This window comes from Pristis pectinata, chromosome 1, assembly GCF_009764475.1.
Source record: "Pristis pectinata isolate sPriPec2 chromosome 1, sPriPec2.1.pri, whole genome shotgun sequence".
Taxonomy (NCBI): Eukaryota; Metazoa; Chordata; class Chondrichthyes; order Rhinopristiformes; family Pristidae; genus Pristis; species Pristis pectinata.
In genome coordinates this window covers 16,054,032-16,078,867 of record NC_067405.1, presented here as the reverse complement: position 1 = coordinate 16,078,867, position 24,836 = coordinate 16,054,032, and the positions used below count along the sequence as shown (strand labels likewise).

Sequence of the window (24,836 nt, the reverse complement as noted above, 5' to 3'; positions counted from 1 at the left end):
AAAGATGCATTTCACTGTGTGTTTCGATGTACATGTGACCAATAAAGAAATCTTATTTTGTCTTACTATAGTTAGGGTACCGACCTTGTGTCCAGTATCTAAAAGTTCACTGCTCATGGCAGCATCAACAGATGTTTGAATTGCAAGGGAGTCAAGGGGTATGAGGGAGAGCGGGGAAAGGGACATTGAGGCCGAGATTGGATCAATTATTAAACGATGGAAGGCTAAATAGCCATCTGTTACTCCTCCCTATGTTCATAGGGATCATAGCATCCTCCTTGCATGGAAGGAGGCCACTTCAGTCAATGACCATGCATCAGAAGTGGGAGCAGTTAGTGACTGAACAGGTCTTAAGATGCAGCGTTAGGAGGGATGAATGGTGAAGAAAACAAAAGGGAAGGTTTATGGAAAGATGGTCTTTGTAAAATTATTGTCACATATACCGAGGTACAGTGAAAAACTTTGATTTGCATGCCATCCATATAGACTATTTCATCACAGCAGTACATTGAGGTAGTACAAGGGAAAATCAATAACCGAGTGCAGAATGAAGTGTTACAGTTACAGAGAAAGTGCAGTGCAGGCAGACAGTAAGGTGCACGGCCATAATGAGGTAGGCTGTGAGGTTGAGAGTCCATCTTATTAAACTAGGAGACCATTCAGTAGTCATATAACAGTGGGATAGAAGCTGTCTTGAGCCTGGTGGTATGAGCTTTCTGGCTTTTGTATCTTCTGCCTGGTGGGAGGGGGGAGAAGAGAGAATGAATTTAATAACATTCTGCTTAGAGAAAGCACTTTCTCCATTTCAAATTAAACAACAGAGAAGCAAAAGATTTATTGAGTTTTATCCATCAGAACCTCTATCAGAAGAGAAGAAAATTTTATAATAGAATTGTTATTGTCTCATCAGTCCCATTCCTCTGCTCTTTCTGCAATTTGCTCTCAGTTCTCTACCCAATTTCCTTTTGAAAGCATTTTTTTGTTTTTACCTCAGAGAAATGCAGAAAGTTGTGAAGCCTCCTTGTTTTACAGCTGGTGAAGAAAACCAAAAAGCCCCCATTAGTGCCTTTTGGGCTTTTGATGGTGCTGTTAAAGAACTAATTGTACATTAGCCTTTGGAATTGGCAGGATTTGTGCAGTAAAATGCATGTGCTAAACCTCACTTTGCACAACTCTGGTCAAATTGCAGCAGCTGTGGGGATGGTTTTAGCTCATTGTTCTTATTTTAGGATGTCACATGTTCATTTTCACCACTTGTTTTCTATTAATTAATGGTTTGAGTTTGATGACCTGTGTGTGTGAGTTGTCCAAGAGCAATTTAGGGTGCAGCTGACACCTCAGGAGGTCACAATTTGGCCAAGACCTCTGAGTTGGCATGTTGGAACAAAAAGCATTAGCATTTTAGAAATGGTCAATCTGATATTAAATGAAACCATGACAGGAAGAGGCAGAACAGCCTTGAACTAATTGAAGGAGTGTTTAGCACCAAAGTTGTGAAGTTCTTGTTATCGTGGCTGCATCTCGCGTTGAGGCAAATACAGTGGAATCAGTTGGAGGAAGTAACTTAGTGTGGCGCAGCTGGTACCAGCACCAGTGATCCGAGTGCAATCCTGACCTCTGGTGCCATTTGTACATTCTCCCTGTGACTTTGGGGTTTCGTCTCATGTTCCCAAAGATTTGCTGATTGGTTGGTTAATCAGCCTAGTCATAGAGTCATACAGCACGGAAACAGGCCCTTCAGCCCAACTGGTCCATGCTGACCAAGACTCCCACCTAAGCTAGTCCCATTTGCCTGTGTTTTGCCTATATCCCTCTAAACCCTTCCTATCCATGTACCTGTCGAAGTACCTTTTAAATATAGTTAATCACTTCCTCTGGCAGCTCATTCCATGTACTGACCACTCTCTGTGGAAAAAGTTGCCCCTCAGTGTATAGGTAGGTGGTAGAGTCTGGGGGCAGTTTATAGGAATATAAGGAGAATAGGTTACAGAGAAAACCACTGGGGGAATGGGATTTCTCTGTGAGCTAGCATAGACTTAGTGGGCCAAATGGACTCCGATGTCATTAGAGTATATTGAGCATGGAATTTCTCTCCAGAGAGACAAGTTCAGCTGACCAAAAGGCATTCTGGCTTTTTGCTTATCCTATGAACTTGCGGCAGTACAAGGAAAATGCTATCTTGTGCTTAAGGGGGAATCATCAGATGTGGAGAAGTGCATTTTACAGCATCTACCACCATCATCGCTCCAAGGGCCAACAATGAAACAATGATACCACTCCTGGAGTAAGTAACCTATACACTGTGCAGAGGAAAATAACACCCAACAAGTCAGCAAGAGTATGAGAGAAAACTTAAATTCTACATTGCCATTTATAAAATGTAAAATAGTATTTTTTTTTCCTCCCAACAGAAGCCAAGGACTGGTACCCAGTGTTGGTCTCTTCTGCTGACGTGGGTCCTGGGCCACGATACAGTCACTCTGCAGCTGTCTACAACAGTGGAATGTACTTGTTTGGGGGACTGGTTGGACTTGTGGAGCAGAATGACTTTTGGAAGTGGGATTTCATTGGTAGTACCTGGTCCAAGATCAAAGCACGGTAAGTGGAGGCTTCAACAGAAGCATATCATCCCAGATCATTGCTCTGCCAATGAATGAAACAAATAATTAATTCTAAAGGTGGTTGTTTCTGTAATAAATTCATATCTTCATAATCATTACCCCTTTCTGTAACCCTCTTCCAAGTTTATATTCCTTTGAAACTCATTGCTCCTAATACCCATCACACATTACCTGTTATCATCGCCACACCATTATCACACCTTCAGCTATGTAAGTCCTTAGCTCTGTAGCTCCTTTGTACACCTTTTGTGCAAAATGCAGTTTGATGGCTGTCCTACAGAGAGCCTCAGGACATTTAACTGAAATGGAGCTAGTTCGTGCATGTTCCTGGTGGTTGTTAAGCCTGTAAACTAAACTACTGAGCTAATCTCTACCAACACATTCGTATATTTTAAACAGAAGTAAAAATTATGCTGTAAACTGCTGTACGTTTTTGAGGTGTTTAACATCACACAGCTGCATTCACATATATCCTTAAAATGCATTTTGTTTTACATAAGAAACATGCAGTTACCAAACCTGATGCAATGATCTTTCCTAGTAGGTTATACAAAAAGCCTTTTGGCTCTTTTATAAACCAGTTTTGCCTGAGTTTTTTTTAACCTTTCATTTTCATAATTTTAAAAGCTGGGCAAGTGCCATTTACAGTGTTGGCTCTTCTTCTTTCTCACTCAGAAGATTGATGGTTAAGTCGCGCTTCAGGGACTTGAGTGCAAAATTCTAGGTTGAAACTCCAGTGCAGTACTGATGAAGTATTCTATTTGCTAGTGGAAAAATGCTTTTATTGCAAAGGGATTTGACTGTAAGAGTAAGGAATCTGCATGGTAAGAATATGTCTGAAGTATTATGGAGTTTTTCTTCATCTCCTAAACTAAGAAAGGAACTGCCACAGAGTGGGGTTCAAAAAAGGTTCTCTGGATTGGTTCCTGAGCTGAGAGAGAGTTTCGTGGGGAGCGACTGAGCAGCATATTCTCTGGAGCTTTAAAAGCACCAAACGTGACATTAAACACGCAGAGTGGACTTGACAGGATAGGTTTCAGGAGGCTGTTCCCCAGACACACTTAGAAGCAAGTCTAGAACAGGCGTTGTTTCTGGAATGAGAAGAGATTGCTTTACTCAGGAGTTGATTTTTTTTTGGGCTTCTAGTGTCCAAATGAATGCAGAAGAGAATAGTATCTGAGAATATTCAAGCCTGAGACAAATAGATGCAAGAGGACTGGGGATGAGGAAGTGGAGTCGATTAGCAAGAAAAAAAAATTAACCATGACCTTATGACTGGCAAAGCAGGAGCATGGGGCCATTTGCCCCACTCCTCTTAGGTTCCTGTATCGATGCAGAATCTGATTGTATTGGTTTATTATTGTCACTTGTACCGAGGCACAGTGAAAAACTTGTCTTTGCGTACCGATCGTACAGGTCAATTCATTACACAGTGCAGTTACATTGAGTTAGTACAGAGTACATTGAGGTAGTGCAGGTAAAAAACAATAACAGTACAGAGTAAAGTGTCACAGCTACAGAGAAATTGCAGTGCAATAAGGTGCAAGGTCACAACAAGGTAGATCGTGAGGTCAGAGTCCATCTCATCGTACAAGGGAACCGTTCAATAGCCTTATCACAGTGGGGTAGAAGCTGTCTTTAAGCCTGGTGGTATGTGCCCTCAGGCTCGTGTATCTTCTACCTGATGGAAGAGGAGAGAAGAGAGAATGACCTGGGTGGGTGGGGTCTTTGATTATGCTGGCTGCTTCACCAAGACAGCGAGAGGTAAAGCGTCCAAGGAGGGGAGGCTGGTTTCCGTGACATGCTGGGCTGTGTCCACATAAGCTCATTTCTTCTTTATTTCTCACAGCTCTGGGCCTCACCAGTTAGTGGGACACTCTGCTGTTGTTTACCAAGACTGCATGCTAATCTTCGGAGGAGGAAGGAACCATAACAGCTCCAGCAACAGCCTGTGGAAATTCCGATTAACAACACATACCTGGGAGAGATTAAACCCAGCAACTGACACAACGCCGCCCTCAAAAATCTACCACTGCACAGTAGGTGTTGGTCCCAGCTTCCAGGAGAAACATCCTGATGATGTCCCTCCCAAAACACCGGTTCAAAGCTGCGTCTGTGGGGACAATGTCATCTACCCATGCAACTTCTGCAACGGGGAGCAACTGGTTGGTCTGAAGGGTGCCTGCTGCTTGAATTTTTCCACACAGACCCCAGTCAAGCCTGAAAGCAAGAGAGCAAACTCAAACATCATAGAGATGATGACTTTCAGTGTACAGCCCTCGGAAGGCAGCGAGAAGCTCCAGCACTCAACGTTGCCCATTTCCCGTACACCAGTAGCACAGTGGCTGCATGTAAACACACACCACCTTTCAATGCAGCTGGAAAAGCAAGCCCATGCAGAGCACAGCATCCAGGAGTACTCTCAAAACAGTGCTTTGAGAGAAGCCCAGCCAGAGACTGTTCACCAAGGTGATGCATCACCCCATTCAACTGATAATCTTCCAGAAGTTCTGCTGGTAGTAGGTGGTAAACCATTATCTGAGCAGAGGTACATTTCACTGTGGCAAATGAAATTATGTGAAACATTTTTAAAATGCTAAATTAAGGGAGAAGATGATAAAACAAAATCTTGCAATTTTTTTTGGCAAGCTTAGTTACAGAGAGATGCAAAATATTTATTTTTATTTTTTGCTATTGTGCTGATAATGCTAAATTTAAAACAAATATTTTCTAAAGAGCTTTTATATTTATAGATATGTTTAAGCCTTAAGCTAAAATGTGCCGATAGACAAATTGTACATACTTTTATAGAATATTTTTTCTTACAAAAACATTTCAGGATTAACCAATGCCATAGTTACTTCTGTCAATTTACATATATTTCTCTTACAAGGTCACTGCCAATTGGAATAAGCCTTGTTTCTGACTACCATAGTACCTGTAGCAGGATCAGTTCAAATGAGTTGTCTCCAAAATGCGGAAGATCTAACAACTGTAGATCTAATGGTGTAACTGAGATCTACAGTGGATTTAGGGTAGCTATGACTAATCGGGGAAAAATAATAGGTTGAGGGGAGAACAGCTGAAGGGCAATGTGCAGAGATATTTCTTGGCATTACAGATACTGCGAATATTCAAGCAGAAAATACCAAAATGGTCCCACTAACTGTTGTGTTGTCAGTCAATCTGTGATGGTAATAAATCTCTAATTTTGATCAGAAAGCTTCCTTAGCTTTCTATATAGCCTAAGAATCATAGATCATACAACAGAGAAACTGGCCCTTTAGCCCACCATATCCAATGCTGTCCATCAGGTACCATATACTAATCCCATGGACCATTTGTAGATAAATAGCCTTCTGTGGTGTGGCATAGCTAAGTGCTTGTCTATATACCTCTTAACTGTTGCAAAAGTACCTGCCTCCACCACCATTTCAGAAAGTGTCAGCTGGTTTCTCTGATTTTTCCAGATAGCACTCAGAATTGCCTGCTGGGCTCCTTTATATATTCCAATGCAGCACCAGGAGCGAATGGGTGGGGTATATTTGATTACGAGGCTTAACACTGCTCATAAACAAAGGGTTTGATTTTTCTCTCCTCTAAAGATGCCATTTTCTAACACTGAAACTTTTGTTTAGTAATGGCAGCTACAATCATATTCTGAAGTTCTTATAAAGCAGTACATCAGATTACCTTCCATGTCTGCAATGAACACACAGTGCAGATGCCCAGTTTAGAAAGTCCCTGGTGGCTGAGAAGGTAGAAGCCCTCTGTTATATAACATGAGGCCATCAAAAAAAACCCTCATCTGATTCTGAGTCAGTGTTGCAATAGCTGTTCCCAGAATGGACAGGGGTGGAGATGCCCAAATCACCAATGCAGCAGAGGGGAGTGAAGGAGGAACCCTGAGTGCTGTTCACCCACCCCCCCCCCCCCCCCCCCCCCAAATCACTCGCTGTTGAACAGCACCCTGCAAGAAACCACTGTGCACAGACTGGAGCCTGTGCCAGGGTTAGGCTGTCAGCTCCTCCTCTGGATGAGCAGCAGACTGATGCTGTTTCAGACTGGGGCCCAGAGACCAACCTTACGGCAAGACACAGAGGCTGTGGACCCACTTTGCTTCCCCCATTTGCCCTCAATAACAGCCAGTGCTATCAAATGAAGTCAATACAGTGACAATAAGCATTAGCAAAAGAGAATGATTAGACTGAAGCATTCCATATGAAGCAGAGATAAGTACCAACATGGTGACCAGTGAGTGCAGTACAATGGGAGAGATTGAACAGAGGTCCAACTTTGACTTAACTGTTAAGTGCTGTAATTTCTTTTGTTGAAACAGACTAAACAAATATTCCTTCACCTGCCAGGCAGGCTTCCTGAACACAAGAAACTAGTGTTCCCATCTAAAATGATGTTGAGTGCTACAGATTTCAGAGGACAGTACTGAACCCAGTTTGTGTATTTGCACTTGCATTAAATCTTCCCACTGCCCGGTTTTTGTAGGAATGGTGGGGGTGAGGGGAACAGCGAAGGATATCAAACTTGTACCAGTGGGCTTCATGATTCTGGATTCCATAGAACTGCTTGGACAAGAAGCAGATATGAGATTTGTCTCCTCCATGCTGCTGTTTTCAGGCCACATTTAAAGAGCAATTAACATAAATGATAGGATGAGGAGCAAGAGCTGGATGTTTCTGGAAAATTCCATTATCAACCTATATCATGCTCTATTTGTTTAATTCTTCGATCTCCAACCCACTTGTCACTGACATTTTCCTCTGTAGATAATAGAAAGGAGGCCAGAGTCCAGTTGTCATAGTAACCTATCAAGTGCAGTTTGTAACTAGCAAGGAGAAATGTGATAGAGATTTATTATGATGGAATCTGCTTTAAGGGATGACAAAAGTCGTCTTAACCCATTGCTATTTCAACAGAACTCAAACGACACTGAAAGATTTAAAATATAAATGCAAAATACCCTGGAAATACAACATCTGAAAGAAAAGTTCTTTTCCCTAATGAGATTGCTTGTCAGATTCTTATGAATAGTATTAACTCTGGGTGCACAGGATAATTGCTTGTTCTTCTAATACTGTGAAATATATGTAGATAATTAGCTGGTACCGAATAAATGGCTGGCAAGAAGTTACAGTGGTGACACATCTTGGACCTGTGGTTTGTAGAAATAAATCAAGTCTTGGTAGTTTCCAATCAATCATTTAAACCACCTGTCTGTTGTTTGTGCCTGCTTGTAAAGCAGGTAGTATGGTTTCTTTTCAAGGAGACAGAGTTGACCTGTTTGGCAGCACTGATGGAGTGTTACAGCTGGGAAGCTTTCCCTTTTTCAACCTGATTTGGTTTTGCACGAGGCTTGCAACGATTGAAAATACAGACAGGAAAATTCACTCCTCGGTAAATGCATACTGAGAGGAGTGAAGTTTTTTTAAACAGTATTGATGGATTTCTTTTCAAGAAAGAGCTGGAGCTCAATGCTCCTTAGAAGGATCAACAGAAGGAAGGAACAAGGTTTGGGGTTGAGGGTCAGCTTGCAGTGTGAGGGGAGTTGAATCTAAGCAAGTCTCAGTGGAATAAATAGTGTTAAATGACATCAGGGAATGATCACCGTTCAGAGAAGCAGGTCAGAAAGGCAAGCGGAAAACCGATCAAGGAGTTGGGTACATTTATGGCACCTTTAACATAAATGCAAAGTTGTTCCATCAATGGGCAGCTGAGACTATAAACCCTGCATAAGACACTAACTAATCAGGAATTCTTAAAACAACATGTGTTTAATTATCTTAAACTTCTTGCTTGGAATTTTAAAATGATGGTTCATGTTTAAAAATATTATCTTTAATAGTGTATATGAGGTGCTCTGAATGCTGTAGACAGGAAACATTAAAAATATGATACAGACTTAGGAATAGAAGATAAATGGCACCAGAATGCTATTAATGTTTTTGCATGATAATTATGTGACGATGTGCATGTGTCATATATTTATGATCCTTCACCTTTTAAAACCAGTGATATTTTCACACTACCAGAATCCAACAATAGATCTGTGCTGCACAGAAGCCCAGTCAGAATAAAAATAGTGGCAGTAACTATAGGCTTTTCCATCACAGCATTGCATGACCACCAAGAATGCCACATCAGTGCCCTGAACAGTGTTTCAGAGTAAGGAGCATCCCAGCATCAGTCAAACTCCATTGCATTGTAACATCACTGGATTGACTGTCCACACCTTCAGTGATAATGAGGTATAATTCATTTTGCGAAATACAGTAACATGGAGCTCTAAAGTCTTTGTTAAGGTCACAATGACCTGTTCATTAAAATCCTGCATAAGGCATCCACATTGGTTTTATGCAATCACCCTATTTATAATAGGAGTTGCAGTATTTACAAAAATGTTCTAACAGTTTAGAATGCTAGAAAGATTGCCTCATTACCGTCACAGGTACAGTCTCATTTGTGCGCATTGTAGATACTTATTGGGAGTTCAGTGAACACTGCTGACACTTCTCAGTAGCCTTCATTAGTGACACGTAGGAGCAAAGACAGGAGATCAGCGTGGGTGGCGCATCACGGAATCTTGTAGCACAGAGGAGATTGGACCCATCCTGCCCTGAAGAGTTGCCAATTACTCACCTTCCCCCTGCTCTTTCCCATCACCTTGCAACTTTCCTCCTGTTTAACTAGTCCCTTGACAGTTACAGCTGAATCTACTACCACCACAGTTTGTCAGCTAGCCTACTCCAGATCATGTCATCCTTCTGAATGGATCTAATGAACAGCTTGTTGTATACTTAAGCTGATGCTGGATTTGCTGCATCCTAATACACACAATGTGAATGTCACCACGCAGAATAATGGTTCTCCTTTTGATACATGAGTTGTAAATTCAGATTTAATGCAAATCACGCTCTTGTTATAAACTGCAATTCATAACACACTATCTACTGGTATATGGTTTGAGATATGATTTCTGCAATGTTCTAAACTCTCCAAGATGCAGCAGCTCATAGAATGTTTCTGTCAGCACACATCAATGCTTTGGCATTAACTAGATGTTACGTATTTTGGCCACAGCACCAGAAATCCATGAGATGAAGCATTTCCAGAACATCACAGTTAAACGTGGCTCACATCTACATCCAAACACAAACACTTTTACAGCAGGCAGATATACGACATGGTTTACTACTTTGACAACATAATCTTCAATGGCCTGTATTATAGTCAGTATTTTCATGCTGGGCCATGGTATAAGTGCAATATAATTAAAATTCACATATAGCACTGGTTATTTATCATGTACAGTTACACTTGTCAATTCATGCTTTATCAAGTGTTTCTATTTATTGAATTGAATCCACAAGTAATTTTACAGGTTACTGAGATGGGTTCTAGCTTATAGGGGAGTTGTAAGCTTCCCTTTAAATGTTCAAGTTCCTCCGCCTAATGTCAATATTTGTACATTGTTTACTGACCAAGAGGTGCATGTTTATCTCTCATACAATAAAGAATGCTTCTTTATGGAGGTGCATATCTTCAAAGTATACCAAGTATAATAGCAAAGAAAATAATAAAAGCACAGGATGTGTGACTGAAGAATTTTCAGACATTCTCACAATCACTGGGCTCTGATTTGCCCCCAAGTTGAAAATGTTTGTATTTTATTCATTTCTTTGATCATTCTCCTTAAATAACCAACCATGGACCTTTATGAGCATATAGAAAATAAAGCATGTTTACACTAAAACTCACTTTGGGCCATTTTTGTTAAAAGCTTCAAAAATATTTCATTTCCGACCATTTCTGTTCCCAAAGAATTTGCAGGTTTACATGACTGCAAGATGCTATTTTCATAATATGAATTTCAGCAGAACTAGGAGCAGGATGAAGCGGTCATTGACTTGAAATGTTCACACTCTCTGTATCGGCCTGAAGAGAGTTTATAGCATTTCCTATTTTTACTTAAGATTTATAAGTACTTTCTTATTGTGGGCTTACCTGTAATTTGGTAGGATGGAGGCTTATGTGGAGACTGTACAAAGTTCTGCATGGACAATTTCTTTTCAGCATTTTGACTTGCAATCCCTTGAGGAGGATTGTGGTTTCTTTGTATTCAAACAAACAGCTGACTGGTTACAAAGGAGGAGATAAACAATAACATGGAGCATTGCAGCTTGCGAGAAGCATTTTCTTTAAGAACTCTATTTTCATTCTCAGAAAAAATTCTAAAGTTCTGAAGCATAATTCAGATTAACTTTCAAACTTTGTTTCATAAAGAAATAGACTTTACCTATAAACATGTTCCACTCCAGATAAATTATACTAATTATAAACACGGTAATTTTAGTTCCTTGTAATCAGGTATTATCAGAATTTTCCTAATTTATAATTGGAAAGGTATGAAAAAGATTTACCATGCAGATTCATCAGATGATTTCTTAATAGGGTAAACACAATTGAGAGGAGATAAGGAGACTGCAATGTATTATTTTAGAAAACACACATAATGGCACCTTTAGCAAACCAATAATGAGGCGTTGGTACCAGTTAAAAACGCATATGGTTATGAAGTCTCCAGAGATGTAAGTTAATTAAAAAAAACATCATTTCTAACTCTCAGCAATTTAAATAAATAAAGAAACACTAGTGCCTTTGTTTTGTAGCAATCTGAACATAAAATAGGCTATTAAAATGTAAGATGGCCTTCCTGTACATGACTGAAAATATCAGTAGATAGTTGCCGATGTTACACGTGAGCAGCTCACAGAGCTGAATGGGATCATCCGTTTGGCCGTCCCTGCATCATGTATGTGTCACTGCATTGTGCTGAGGGGACGGAAAACGGGAACTGGGAAACTGGGTGAAAGGCTGTGAATTGTAGGGTGCCACAGGGATCGGTCCTGGGGTGCCAGCTGTTCACAGTCAAAAATGAAAATCTCTCTCTCTCGTTTCCCCTCTTTCATTTTGTTTCCTCTCTCTTCAGTTCATTTCCATGTTCTCTCATTTCCCACCTCTTATTTCATTCCTCCTTTCACGTCATGTTCCATCTCTCTCTCTCGTTCCTCTCCCTCCCTTTTCCTTTCCCCTCTCATTTCATTCCCCCCACTTTGTTTCCTCCCTTTCATTTCCCCTCACTCTTCTTCTTGATCCCCCCTCATCCCCCTTTCACTCGCCCCTTCTCTCTTCCAACCCTTCTTCCCTCTTGCCCCCGCTTCCATTTTAATTAATTTCCCCTCCCTCTCCTACATTGCCGCTCTCTCTTGCCCCCTCCCTTTTGCCACCCAGCTTCCTTCCTTGTTTGCCTCAGATTAACTGTTAGTGGTGCACAGATGTGGCAGTTCTATCTCAGTCCTGTTCCCCCAACCTGGAACATCTGGTCGAATGTCGTCCGTTCTACCTGCCGAGGGAGTTCTCTGCCGTCATCCTGGTAGCGGTGTACATTCCACCCCCGGCAAATGTCAAGCTGACACTGGTGGAGCTGAGCACCGTGATCAACAGTCACGAGACAGCACACCCTGATGCCTTCCCGATCATTGCAGGGGACTTCAACCAGGATAGCTTGAGGAAATCTCTGACCAACTACCACCAAAACATCACCTGCAGAACCAGAGGAACCAACACACTCAATCACAGTTGCACCATCAAGAATGCTTACCGTGCCCACACTTTGACAAGTCCGATCACCTGGCTGTACTTCTCCCAACAATATAGGCAGAGACCGAGGACCACAGCATCATTATAGAGGACATCAAAGGTATGTCAAGGGAGGCGGAGGAGCGTTTACTGGACTGCTTTGAATCAGTGGACTGGACCATATTCAGGCATTCATCCTCAGATCTGAATGAATATGCCACAGCCATCACCAACTTCATCAAGTGTGTGCCTTTGAGAACATACTGAGTTTTCAGAAAGCAGATGCCCTGGATTAACCAGGAGATTCACAGTCCACTGAGGGCTAGATCTGTGACGTTCAAGACCAGCGATCCAGAATCCTACAAGAGGTCCAGGTACGACCTACGGACCTATGCTCTGAAAGGGAGAATAACACTACACCTGTGCGAATCCCCACAGCATCCGACGACCCTGTGATCCCTGTCTCTGAGGTCGATGTATTGGTATTGGTTTATTATTTTCACTTATACCAAGGTACTGTGAAAAAATTGTCTTGCATATTGATCATACAGGTCAGTTCATTACATAGTGCAGTTACATTGAGTTAGTACAGAGTCCATTGATATAGTACAGGTAAAAACAATAACAGTACAGAGTAAAGTGTCATAACTACAGAGAAAGTGCAGTGCAATAAGGTGCAAGGCCACAACAAGATAGATCGTGAGGTCAAAGTCCATCTCATTGTATAAGGGAACCGTTCAATAGTCTTATCACAGTGGGGTAGAAGCTGTCCTTAAGTCTGGTGGTACGTGCCCTCAGGCTCCTGTATCTTCTACCCAATGGAAGAGGAGAGAAGAGAGAATGTCCCGGGTGGGTGGGATCTTTGATTATGCTGGCTGCTTCACCAAGACAACGAGAGGTAAAGAGTCCAAGGAGGGGAGGCTGGTGTCTGTGATGCGCTGGGCTGTGTCCACAGCTCTCTGCAGTTTCTTGCAGTCCTGGGCAGAGCAGTTGCCGTACCAAGCCGTGATAGGATGCTTTCTATGTGAATCGGTAAAAGTTGGTGAGAGTCAAAGGGGACAAACCGAATTTCTTTAGCCTCCTGAGGAAGTAGAGGCGCTGGTGAGCTTTCTTGGACATGGCATCTATGTGATTTGACCAGGACAGGCTGTTGGTGATGTTCACTCCCAGGAACTTGAAATGTCTGAACATACTTCAAGAGGTGAACCCTTGCAAGCCGTCAGGCCCAAATGGTGTACCTGGCGGGGTACTGAAAACCTGTGCTGACCAACTGGCTGGAGTGTTCAAGGACATCTTCAACCTCTCACTGCTGCAGTCTGAGGTTCCCACCTGCTTCAAAAGGGCAGCACTCGTACCAGTGCCCAGGAAGAGCAGGGTGAGCTGCCTCGACAACTATCACCCGGTAGCACTCACATCTACTGTGATGAAGTGCCTTGAGAGGTTGGTCATGGCTAGAATTAACTCCTGCCTGAGCAAGGACCTGGACCCACTGCAATTTGCCTACCGCCACAACAGGTCTACAGCAGATGCAATCTCAGTGGCTCTCCACTCTGCTTTGGAGCACCTACACAACAGCAAAACGTGTTAGGCTGCTGTTTATCGATTACAGCTCGGCGTTCAACACCACCATCCCCTCAGTATTAATCAACAAGCTTCAAAACCTGGGCCTCTGTACCTCCCTCTGCAACTGGATGCTCGACTTCCTTGTTGGGAGACCACAGTCAGTGCGGATCGGTAGTAACATCTCCTCCTCACTGACAATCATCACAGGCACACCTCAAGATGCTTAGCCCACTGCTCTACTTTCTCTACACTCATGACTGTGTGGTTAAGCACAGCTCAAACACCACCTACAACTTTGCCAATGACACCACTGTTGTTGGTAGAATCTCAGATGGCAATGAGGAGGCATACAGGAGTGAGATAGTTCAGCTGGTTGAGTAGTATCACAACAACAACCTCACACTCAATGTCAGCAAGACCAAGGAACTGATTGTGGACTTCAGGAAGGGGAAGTCAGGAGAACACACACCAGTCCTCATGAGGGGTCAGCAGTGGAAAGGATGAGCAGCTTCAAGTTCCTGGGCATCAACATCTCAGAGAATCTGTCCTGGGCCCAACACATTAATGTGTTGCCAGCAACTCTACTTCATTAGGAGTTTGAGGAGATTTGGTATATCACCAAAGACTCTTGCAAATTTCTATAGATAAACAGTGGAGAGCACTCTGACTGGTTGCATCACCATGTTGTATGGAGGCTCCAATGTGCAGGGTCACAAGAGGCTGCAGAGGGTTGTAGACTCTGCCAGCTCCATCGCGGGCACAACCCTCCCCACCATTGAGGACATCTTCAAGAGGCAGTGCCTCAACAAGGTGGCATCCATCACTAGAGACCCTCATGATCCAGGACATGCCCTCTTTACTACCATCGAGGAGGAGGTACAGGAGCCTGAAGACCCAAACTCAATGACTCAGCAACACTTTCTTCCCCTCCACCATCATATTTCTGAATGATCCATGAACACTACCTCATTATTCCTTTTTTATTTACACTATTTATTTATTCTTGTAATTTATGGATTGCTATGTCTTTGCACTGTACTGATGCAGCCAAACAACAAATTTCATGTCATGTCAGTGAAAATGAATCTGATTCCTCCCCTCTAGACACTATTTGTCCAAAAATCTGTCACAAAAGTTGCATGTTTCACTAAATTGATGCTTGATGTTTCAAACTCTCCATATCTCGCTATCTCTTACCATTCTGAATCTATAAAACCAGAGCAGAACCAAATTATTCTCTACTGCCGGGGACTGCTCTGGAAGAAGTATAGTTGTACTGTCTAAATTTATCTACATCTAAATTTATGCCCTGACTTTCAGATCAGTTATCAAGCATTGCTTCTTGACCTTAAATCATTTTAATAGAGTTAATATATGCTTATATTTACAATCTTTATCTTAATGTTCACAATCTTTACAACCCTGCAGTAACAATATTAAAATACTATGACAATCAGGAACACTTTAAGATAAGCTTATTCATTTAAAATTGAGACACAAGAGACCGGAGATGCTGGAATCTGGAGCAACAAACAATCTACTGAAGGAACTTAGGGTGTCAAGCAGCATCTGTGGGAGGAAAGGAATTGTTGATATTTTGGGCATCGGGACAGGGTTATTCATTTCAAACATTTTACTATTCATTTACATTACTTCTTACAAACTTAGATAAATCAAATAAAAAACTCTACTTACCTTTCTCCAGCAGTTGATTTCTCCCATTCTCTTGACTGGGACTGCTGTACTTGCACCAGTTCACCTACTGAGAGCCCAACAGGTTGTCCTGTCCCATTGGACTCCGTGAGGAATATACCAGTGAAGCACTCGGCAGCAGGTTGGAAGGTATTGCTGCTGGGCTTCTGGGCTTAAGCCTGCCCCAGTACAGGACCTTGGCACATCCATTGAGATATGTGGGCAAGTCTCCACTTGGAAGATCTGCCCCATTAGAACAGGTGATCAAAAGCTTGAGATAATTTTTGAAGAGCATTGTAGAAGAGGAGGACAGTCTAGAGCTTAGACACAATACAGCTCAAGATGCAGCTGCCAATTGTGGAACAATGAAGACTGGGGATGGATAATAGCCAGAGATGAAGGGACCCAAAATTCTGCTTGTCGAATGAAAGCTGTCGATACAGACAGAAGCAAGGTTGGGGGAGAAGGGGGCATTGAAGACAAAGATAAGAATTTTATGATCAAGACGGTATCAGAAAAGGATCCAAAGTAGGTCAATGGCGACCTGACTATGAGTATGGTGGGAAAGATGGGTTAGCACATGGGCAGCTAAGTTTTAGATGAGTTCAGGTTTACAGAAGTCAAATTTATAAAGCAGTACAACAGAAAACAAAGCCAAACAGCCAGAGCCTCTTGCAAGTTGGATCAAAGTACATTTTTATTGTACGAGGAAAAATAAAAACCACACTGTATAAATGTACAAAAGACTTTTAAACTACGAATCACAATTTTAACCAATATCATGTTGTGCCCTTATTACTGGTCTATACATAAACTAATTGTGAAGATGCAGCAAAACGTGCATTTTAAAATCAAAAAATAAATTACAGCTCAAGGACTAGTGAAAATTGCACTTTAACATAGAAGTTCTAGAGCTATAAATTAACAGCAAATTGTATCTGGAGACAGTGGTCCTACCTTGTGCACTAGCTAATAAATACATGTATACTTCTTAGAATTTTTTTTTACTATTTTAATCCCCTCAAGGGCATTAACACAGGAAGCATCCAGCACAATAAAGAAGGGATAAACTTTCATGAGTCAGATTAAGTGGTACTGGTTAACAGCCTATTCAATTTACGCAGGCATCAAAGGCAAGATTGATCATCTCCCAACTCACACTCCAGTCTACGTTTCAGCAACCCAGGATGTTCATCCAGTGACCAGGAACATTGTTATTGTGTACCACAATTCACATTGTTATTGTGTACCACAATTCACATTGTTAATTTCTCACAGAATCTTACTGTGCTGTTTTCGACCGGTGAGGACTCAGTGGGCCGAATAGCCTCTTTGTGTGTCGTGGATTTTCTGTGATCCACAGTATTTGTGTCAACACTTTAAAAATGCTATCCAATTACTTCAATAAAAAAGCCACTGATGTTATCTCTGTTTCCCTCTTCACAGATGCTGTCTATTGAATATTTACTGAATTTTGTATTTTTAATTCAAATTTCCACCATCTGTAGTATTTTCTTTGTATTAGTTCCATTCCCTTCCCCTCAGAGAATTTCTTTTGAAAGTCCCTTTCATGCTTTTATTTTTGGGCTGTGCATCAACAGGTCAGAACAATGTGCTACATTAAAACTTGTCCTCACCCCTCGTGGAATTTTGCAGAATTTCTTAAAGCCAACCCCAGCTGAGATCTTAGGGTAGTGAAGTTAGGGTATGGTTGCATGCACATTAAACTAGTGGATTAGTAGCCAGAAGTCTGGATAATTGATCCAGAGATTAATTCAAATTCCATCACAACGGCAGAGAAATTTAAATGCTGAGTTTGGAATTAGAATTTGCTGGAATCAGTCGTGGTGATGATGAAACTACCAGATTGTTGAAAAGACCACACAAAGATGCAGCAGGGAACTGTTCATCCTTATCCATTCTTGCGTAATTACAATTCCACTATGCTTTCTGTTCAAGCTACTCAGTTCAATGGTCAATTGGAGACGTACAATAAGTTCTAGCCTTGCCAGTGTCACATGCTACCATGAACAAATTAAAAATTCAACAAACTCAGAGGATTAAATCCAGGCCCATCCTTGACTATCTGGGTCAGTAGCTTGTTGGCTGCACACAGTGATCTTTCAATATTCACTGGCTTGGTTACTTTCAAATCCAATTTTGTCCTATACCTGCTATGCATTAGAAGTAACAGAAAATTAATAGTAAACTCTATACATACTTGTTATGATGATGGCTTTATAAAGTAGCTAGAAACACACTCCCATGCTGAGTGGACTGGTAACCGAAAGAGCAAAAAACAAGCAGCTGGGGGAACTCAGTGGGTCAGGCAGCCTCTGTGGAGGGAAATGGACAGTCGGCATTTCAGGTCGAGACCCTTCACCTGGACTGAAAGAGTAGAGGGGAGATAGTCAGTATAAGGAGGTGAAGGGAAGGGGTGGAGCAAGAACTTGCGAGCAATAGGTGGATCCAAGTGAGGAGGAGTTGATTGGCAGATGGAGTCAGGTGGGGGGGGAGGGGGTGAAAAGTGAGGATAGCGACCAAGACTGGGAGGTGATAGTGGAGACAATAAAGGGTGGCAAGATTGTCAACAGAACACAGTTAGCCTCCTGTATGAGACTTGGAGAGGTGGAGTGATTATAGTAAAGACACCAGAAAGGGTCATAGAAGCATATTCAACTGCAATTTTCTCAAGGTAATTGGCTTGATGTTTGAAGAGGAAATATTAAAGACAAAGGAAGTGGGCCTACTTCAACAATACCGTCAAAAAAAAGCACAGGCACAATGGACCAAATAGTAATGCAAGTTTCTATAAAAACTAAACACTGTGGCTTTATTTCTCCGCATCTGCCTATGTGATTGAGGTGGATTTTGCAGCTAGGAAATTAATCAGGAGCGCCTTCAGTCTTATGTGGTGTTATTGTGTGATTAAGCGAACATGGCACATTGGCTGCAGGAAAACCCATAAGCATGGAACCAAAACCAGCAATTTATCAAACAGCCATAGTTAAGAGGTAAGCCATTCAGCCCTCAAGTCTGGTCCAACATCTGATTGGATCACAGCCATCTCAATAACTTTTAACCAGATTTTAGTTCATATGCCTTGATATTTTCAGCTAGCAATTATCAAAGGATCTCAAAGCTAAATTTTGCTGGTGTACACACTATTCCTATTTTGAAGGAGGAAGGTGGAAAGCCCAATTATCATTTTCCACTGTGTAAAAGGACATTCTAAATCGCATCACACTGTTTGCTCTGGGTGTTTCCTTCAGAGGAAACTGATCCTTTTACCCTCCCCATCAAATTATTTGTTGTTTTAAACATCTTGACTCAAGAGCCCTACTACCTTCTGCGTTTATGAGATTGCACGTCACAGTCATGCAATCTCTGCTTAACCCTTGAAGCCCCAATGTTATTCTGGTAAATTATGCTGCACAATGTTCAAGGTCAGTATGTCCAAGTAGAGGTAGGGGGACCAGAACTGAACGTAAAAAAACTAGATGAGGTCTGAGCAAGTATTAATAGTCTGAGGACCATTTTAATTGACTGGGGCATTTCTCAGAGTACTTGCTGTAGTACAGAGTACTGAAAAGTGCAACAACGTTGCCTCAGTTATTCAGGACATTTATTTCTTCAGGGCTTGAAACTGGTGCTTCCTGGACCAGGGGGATTAGAGGTATACTGCCAGTGAATTGTGCTGAGGGGAAGGAAATTGAAGCTTCACCCAGGCATGTCCTGCACAGAAGTATGAAATGACAAGAAGTCTCCTTTACACTGGAAAATGCCCTTTCTGATCAGGCTTGAACAAAGGGAGACTTACAAGGATTCTGCCAGAGCTGAGCATTACAACTATGAGAAGGGACTGACTAGGCTGGAATTACTTACTTTGGAATCAAAATAATCAAGGGGAGATTTAGTTGCGGTGAGTTCAGACAAGATTAATAAGGACCTTTTCCTTTAGCAGGGAGAACAATACCCAGGGTTTCAAGTAAATGGTAGAAGGATTAGAAGGGAGTTGAGAGAGAAAAAAAAATCACTCAACAAGCAGTGCGAGTCTGGAGCTAGAAACAAACTGCTAGAGGAACTCAGAGGGTCGAGCAGCAGCTCTGGAGGCAAAGGGATAGTTGGCATTTCAGTCTGACACCCTGCATCAGGACCGAGAGTGTTGAGGGGATATGGCCAGTAAAAAGAGGCAAGAAGAAGGGTTGAGGCAGGGGCTTGCAGGAGTGTGGACAAAGAGCAGTAGAAACCACAGAGGGGGAGCAGCAAGGGAGGGACTTACAGAAATCACATTGAGTTGACTGCCTGAGAGGGTAATAGAAATCCTTGCCACATTTGAAAAGTACCTGGACAAGTACTTGAAAAGTCGTAACTTGCAGGGCTCTGAAGTGAAAGCTGGAAAGTAGAACTTACACATAGTCCACTTCTGGCCAGATGAGTAAACTATTTCCATATAGCTCCAGGGAAGGATTACATGACACACCTTGTAAAACAAATAGCTGAACACCAGAATTACATGCCCAGGTCAGGTTGATACAAAGCTGGAGCTGCCTTCCTGTGCAATGTTATGAGTTTATAAACCTTTGTGGAACCTAACCATCTTTTCACAGGAACATCGAGTTGTCATTAACTTGTGTGTTTTAACGAAGACAAGAGATTTGTTCTTTTGAGTTTTCTACATCCTTGATTCCCAGGATGAATTAAATCAATGCGCAGGCTTGTAAATATTTCAAGAGAATTACTCCCAATCTCTCTACATTAACTATAGCAGTTGCCAAGTCTGATTACAAATTACAATTGCAATATCCAATCAGCTTCTCCATCCCCCTTGGATTTAGAAAGAGATACTTCTTTTTCTTTCAAAACTTCCAAGTACAAGGGCATGGGCATGCTATGTTGGTGCCGGAAGCGTGGCAACACTTGCAGGCTGCCCCCAGAACAATCTACACAAAAGATGCATTCCACTGTGTGTTTCGATGTACATGTGACTAATAAAGGTATCTTGTCTAACCTTGTCTTGTCTTACCTGAACTTACTCTGTAATAAATGGGCAAACACCATGACTTAAAAAATTACATTACAGCAGGATGCAACAGAAGAAAGTTGTGCTGGTTGAGGTTTTTGTTTAACTGGGGCAAACTATCGAGGTATGCAGGTTAAAGCCTCCTCTTGTTAAACTCAATCTTGTTAAAAAAAAAGGAAAAATAACTACAAAGCGCTTGTACTTATACAGTTGATTATCAGATTTCTTCAGTGGTTTGCACTCTGAACTACTCTTTGGAGTAGGGTGCATAGGAAAACATTGCAATCATTTTACACCAACATCTTAGGACAGCACTGAAATGAATAAGCATTCATTCAAGGCTTTTTTTCCAGGTGCTTATAGATGGAAGGGGTGCTGGCCAAGTTGCTGGGTGAACTATTAAGGTGTGGATAGGAAAGGTTTGGAGGGATATGGGCCAAATGCAGGCAATTGGGCATCTTAATCAGCATAGATGTTGGGCAGAAGGGCCTACTTCCGTGCTGTATCGCTCTATGACTCTATGAATGTCTTGAGGTCTACAAAGCTCAGCCAAAACAGGTTGATGGCATTTCTATCTATCATGGGAATTCATCCCCAAATGACAGTGCAACGTTGCACTGGGAATTTTGCTGTAGTGGCTGAATACATGACTCTCTTGTTCAATAAGGATGAAGTTACACAGCCATACCTGTGGAGTAACGGTCTGATAACAAACACTGAAGCAACAGGGTTTGCCGCCCCAGTGAGAGTGCTCCACTGCTTGTATTCAAACATTGGTAGCCAGGAGTTAAAAAGAGCAATGAGTAGTGACTCTGAGGAAGAGACAAAGCTGGGTGGGAATGAGCAGGACATCCCCTCCCCTTTGCCACCCACCACAAATATTCAGTAACAGTCTGAACCTGGACATTCTGGGAGGGGAAGAAATATATCAATTATCATGAAGCAGATCCTATGATTAGAAAAGAAAAATCACGGCACCAGTGAGACAAGGTGGTAATTAACATGGAGACATCTTCCCCGCCAGTGATTGGGAGGTGAAGTATGTTCTTGCCTGCCATAATGGGATATAAAAAGCCAGTCACAGCAGGCAAAGGAACTGCATGACTGAATAATACTTCTATGAATTCTTAAGGTGTGCACTGATCCATTGCCTATTTATACATACATGATTGATCTAAGTGAGACAAAGATTTTCAGCAGTAGTCTCTATCCTGCTGGACAGAATAAATGTGAGGCTGCAGAACAGGTCACAATTGTGTGTGTACATTAGCTCCATGCTGTGTTAGCTCAAATTGAGATTTACTCACTACCCTCCCCTTGTGCTCCAAGGAATCACCCAGCAAGAAGCGAGTGCAGCTCAGAGGCACAGTTTGTAGTACTGCTGCTTAGCAGCTCCAGAGACCCGGGTTCAATCTGTGCTGTTTGTGAGGATATGTTCTCCCGGTGACTATGTGGGTTTCTCTGGCTGCTCTGGTTTCCACCCACATCCCAAAGACACACAGATTCAGAGGTTAATTGGCTGCTGTGAATTGCCCCAGTGTGTAGGTGAGTGCTGGATGGGATTGTGTGCAGAATAACATGTGATTGATATCAGACATGGCCAGCACAGACTTGATGAGTCAAAGGCCCTGTTTATGTACTGAGAGGGTCTGCGATAACAATGAAGCATCAACTTTTACACCATGATACAAATCAGAAAGCAATCACGAGCCTTCCAGTGGACAGATATGGAAGGACAGTTGCTCACAAGATAAACTAAGACATCACTTCCAGTTACAATAACCCCAAGCCCTCAGAGAATGGGCTGTCATAATGACAGTAGAGGGGAAATCCTTCCCACGGTAGGAGAGTGCATGTGAAAACCGGTCATTCCAGGTCACCCTCCCACAGCCAACATCAAGACAAATCCATGTTACAGACTTCCGGGGGTGGGGGGGTGGGGTGGGCTTGGGAAGGGGACCAAGGGAATTGGATGAGGAGAGACAGGTAAAAGACAGACCAGAGAGAAACGAAAAAAAATGCATGTGGAATTAGTTCCAAAGATGTCATGATAATACAAGTGTTACAAGATGAACCTTCCAGTCACAGCAAGAATGTTTTTTAGTCTTCTTCACAAACCATGTTGGCCACTTCCCTTCAAATTTCAGACAGCGAATAAAGAATCCCAGTTGGAACCAGGGTGTTCATACACTTACTAGTTCCAAACACTTTGTATTGATGAAGAAGAAATTCTCAAATATATAATTCTTTTGACAAGGCTCAAGCCCTTTGAAAAGGACCCTATCAATCAGCATCAACGAGGAATGTTACTAAAACCACTTTACCAGAGACTTCAGGAAAATCAGTGTAATTCTACGGTAGTGTCACCTTTCCAATCCCACAACAGCCTTCACTTCAATACCAATGGTCTGGATTTGGAGCCAGAATCTCCAGAGAATGGCTGTAGGGTATCTCAATAATCTGACACGTTGAAGTGTTCATTGTTCTCAAAATTGGCCTCTATTTTTTTTAAGGGATGATCCTGCCATCTATTGGGGCCAGTGGGAAGCCGTATCAATAGAGAAATTCAGGTCAAAGAACTGAAGCTACAATGTTGTGATATAATCTGTCCCATCCACTTCCTCTTTTGGCAATCTGTGATTATCCTTTAGCATCACTCCAGCATCTGTCAGTTGTTCCTTTTTTAGGATCAGTAGTCAATGCAAACTTATCTCCAACCAGAAGTTCTTTTGTTTCTCTTGAGATCAAATGATTGCGGTTGTTCCAGTTTTAATGCCTGCTTTGGAATCTGTTTCTCCAGTAGTCTTAATTCACCAGCAGCTTATAGGAATTTAGATTCTCTGTCTCAGGAACTAAAATCCATTGTTTTTAAGCTTGACGTGGGCTCATAAAGTAAGACCCTACCTGGAGGATGGTCTGGTCCATCTACTGGTCCACCTGATTGGAAGAGTGGAGCTGGAATCTTGTACAAAAGGAGGATGTCAATGTTGCTAGGTTACTCCTTTTGGAGTACCACTCATCTTGCACTCTGAATGCAGGCAGCTGTTGGCTGCCATGTTCATTTCCGAAACAGGTAGAAGGTAATCCTTGCACAGTTCTCACAACTCCGTTGTCAACAGCCCCTTCGGCTTCAGTGTCCTCTCCATATCCCTCGCGGAGGTGCTGCAGGAGGTAAACAATAAACATCACGCTACCTTGATAATTGACTCTGATTGGAAATGCTGGTGATCAGCTGTTAAGATTTAACCAAGTCCCCAACTTCTGTGCAGCTGGACACCGAGTCCAACAACAGAGACCAGTCTTGCTGGGGAATTTACCACTTGGCTCCTACACCAGCTCAGACCTGACACAGGATCCCAGGGCCCACTGATGTCCATAGCAAATATCAGCTTCTTAAAAACCATTTTTTAAATTTAATTTCTTTTATTCATGTGCTTTTATGCTTCAAAACATTGTTTAAAGAAATACTTACTTCAATTTTGGTATTTTTTGAATCTCAGAAACACTAATATTACCTGTAAATATTCAAACCTGGCAAATCCCAGTTCTGCTAGCTGTCAGCTATCATCCTTAGACTGCATCTCCCCAACTCCCTCCGCACTCCATTACCTGAGGTCCAGACCACATTGCTGAGCATTGGATGGACTTGAGGAGGTACAGTTTTAGGCATGAAAACTGAAGCTCTTGCCAGGAATGATGGTGGGAATGGCTGAGCTACAAACATAGGAAAGGGTCCGAAAATAGTGAGGCCAGAGATCCGGAGAAGATTACAGAGGACAGCAATGAAGGAACTTAAATGGTCAAACTTTGAAATCGATGTAAATGCAACAGTGGGGAGCAGAGGCCGCCATTCAGAATGTTGCTGATAAATGTATGGATCCTAATACAAAGTGGAACTGGGTGATTAATTTAATGACTGTCAAAATCCCCGGTCCAAAATTAAAATTAAACAAGTCAATCTCACAAGATGCTTCAGCTTTAAGCTGGAGATTATAATACTGTTGTTAAATTTCTTTGTTCTGTTTGGCTCACTTTTCATTCTACTGGCCTTCTTCGTGATTGCATCAATGTGTTGGGCCCAGGATAGATCCTATGCGATGTTGACGTCCAAGAACCTGAAGTTGCTCTCCCTTTCCACCACTGATCTCTCAATGAGGACTGGTGTGTGTTCTCACAACTTCCCCACAAGGATTCCAGGTATGACCTACGGAAGGCCATCGTGGGAGGCCACTGTTGCAGTCAGAGGTTCCCACCTGCTTCAGAAGGGCATCAATCATACAATT

The 24,836-nt window shown here is 42.1% G+C and overlaps 2 protein-coding genes across 5 annotated transcripts in view; one reads left to right on the top strand and one right to left on the bottom strand.

Annotated features, from left to right (window-relative positions):
• Positions 1-10,376, top strand: part of si:dkey-3d4.3 (uncharacterized) — a 55,067-nt gene extending 44,691 nt beyond the window's left edge. For 2 of the 3 annotated variants that reach the window (XM_052010911.1, XM_052010903.1), the window contains exons 7-8: positions 2,412-2,598; positions 4,471-6,533. In XM_052010911.1, the coding sequence (XP_051866871.1) occupies positions 2,412-2,598; positions 4,471-5,221 (938 nt within the window). In that variant the 3' untranslated portion in view covers positions 5,222-6,533. Of the gene's footprint in view, positions 1-2,411; positions 2,599-4,470 lie in introns of all 3 variants that reach the window. The other variant, XM_052010894.1, reaches the window with a different exon arrangement.
• Positions 10,377-16,231: 5,855 nt separating this feature from the next.
• Positions 16,232-24,836, bottom strand: part of epb41l5 (erythrocyte membrane protein band 4.1 like 5) — a 158,428-nt gene continuing 149,823 nt past the window's right edge. For both annotated transcript variants that reach the window (XM_052010850.1, XM_052010859.1), the window contains one exon: positions 16,232-23,715. In XM_052010850.1, coding sequence (XP_051866810.1) covers positions 23,652-23,715 — 64 coding nt within the window. In that variant the 3' untranslated portion in view covers positions 16,232-23,651. The remainder of the gene's footprint in view (positions 23,716-24,836) is intronic.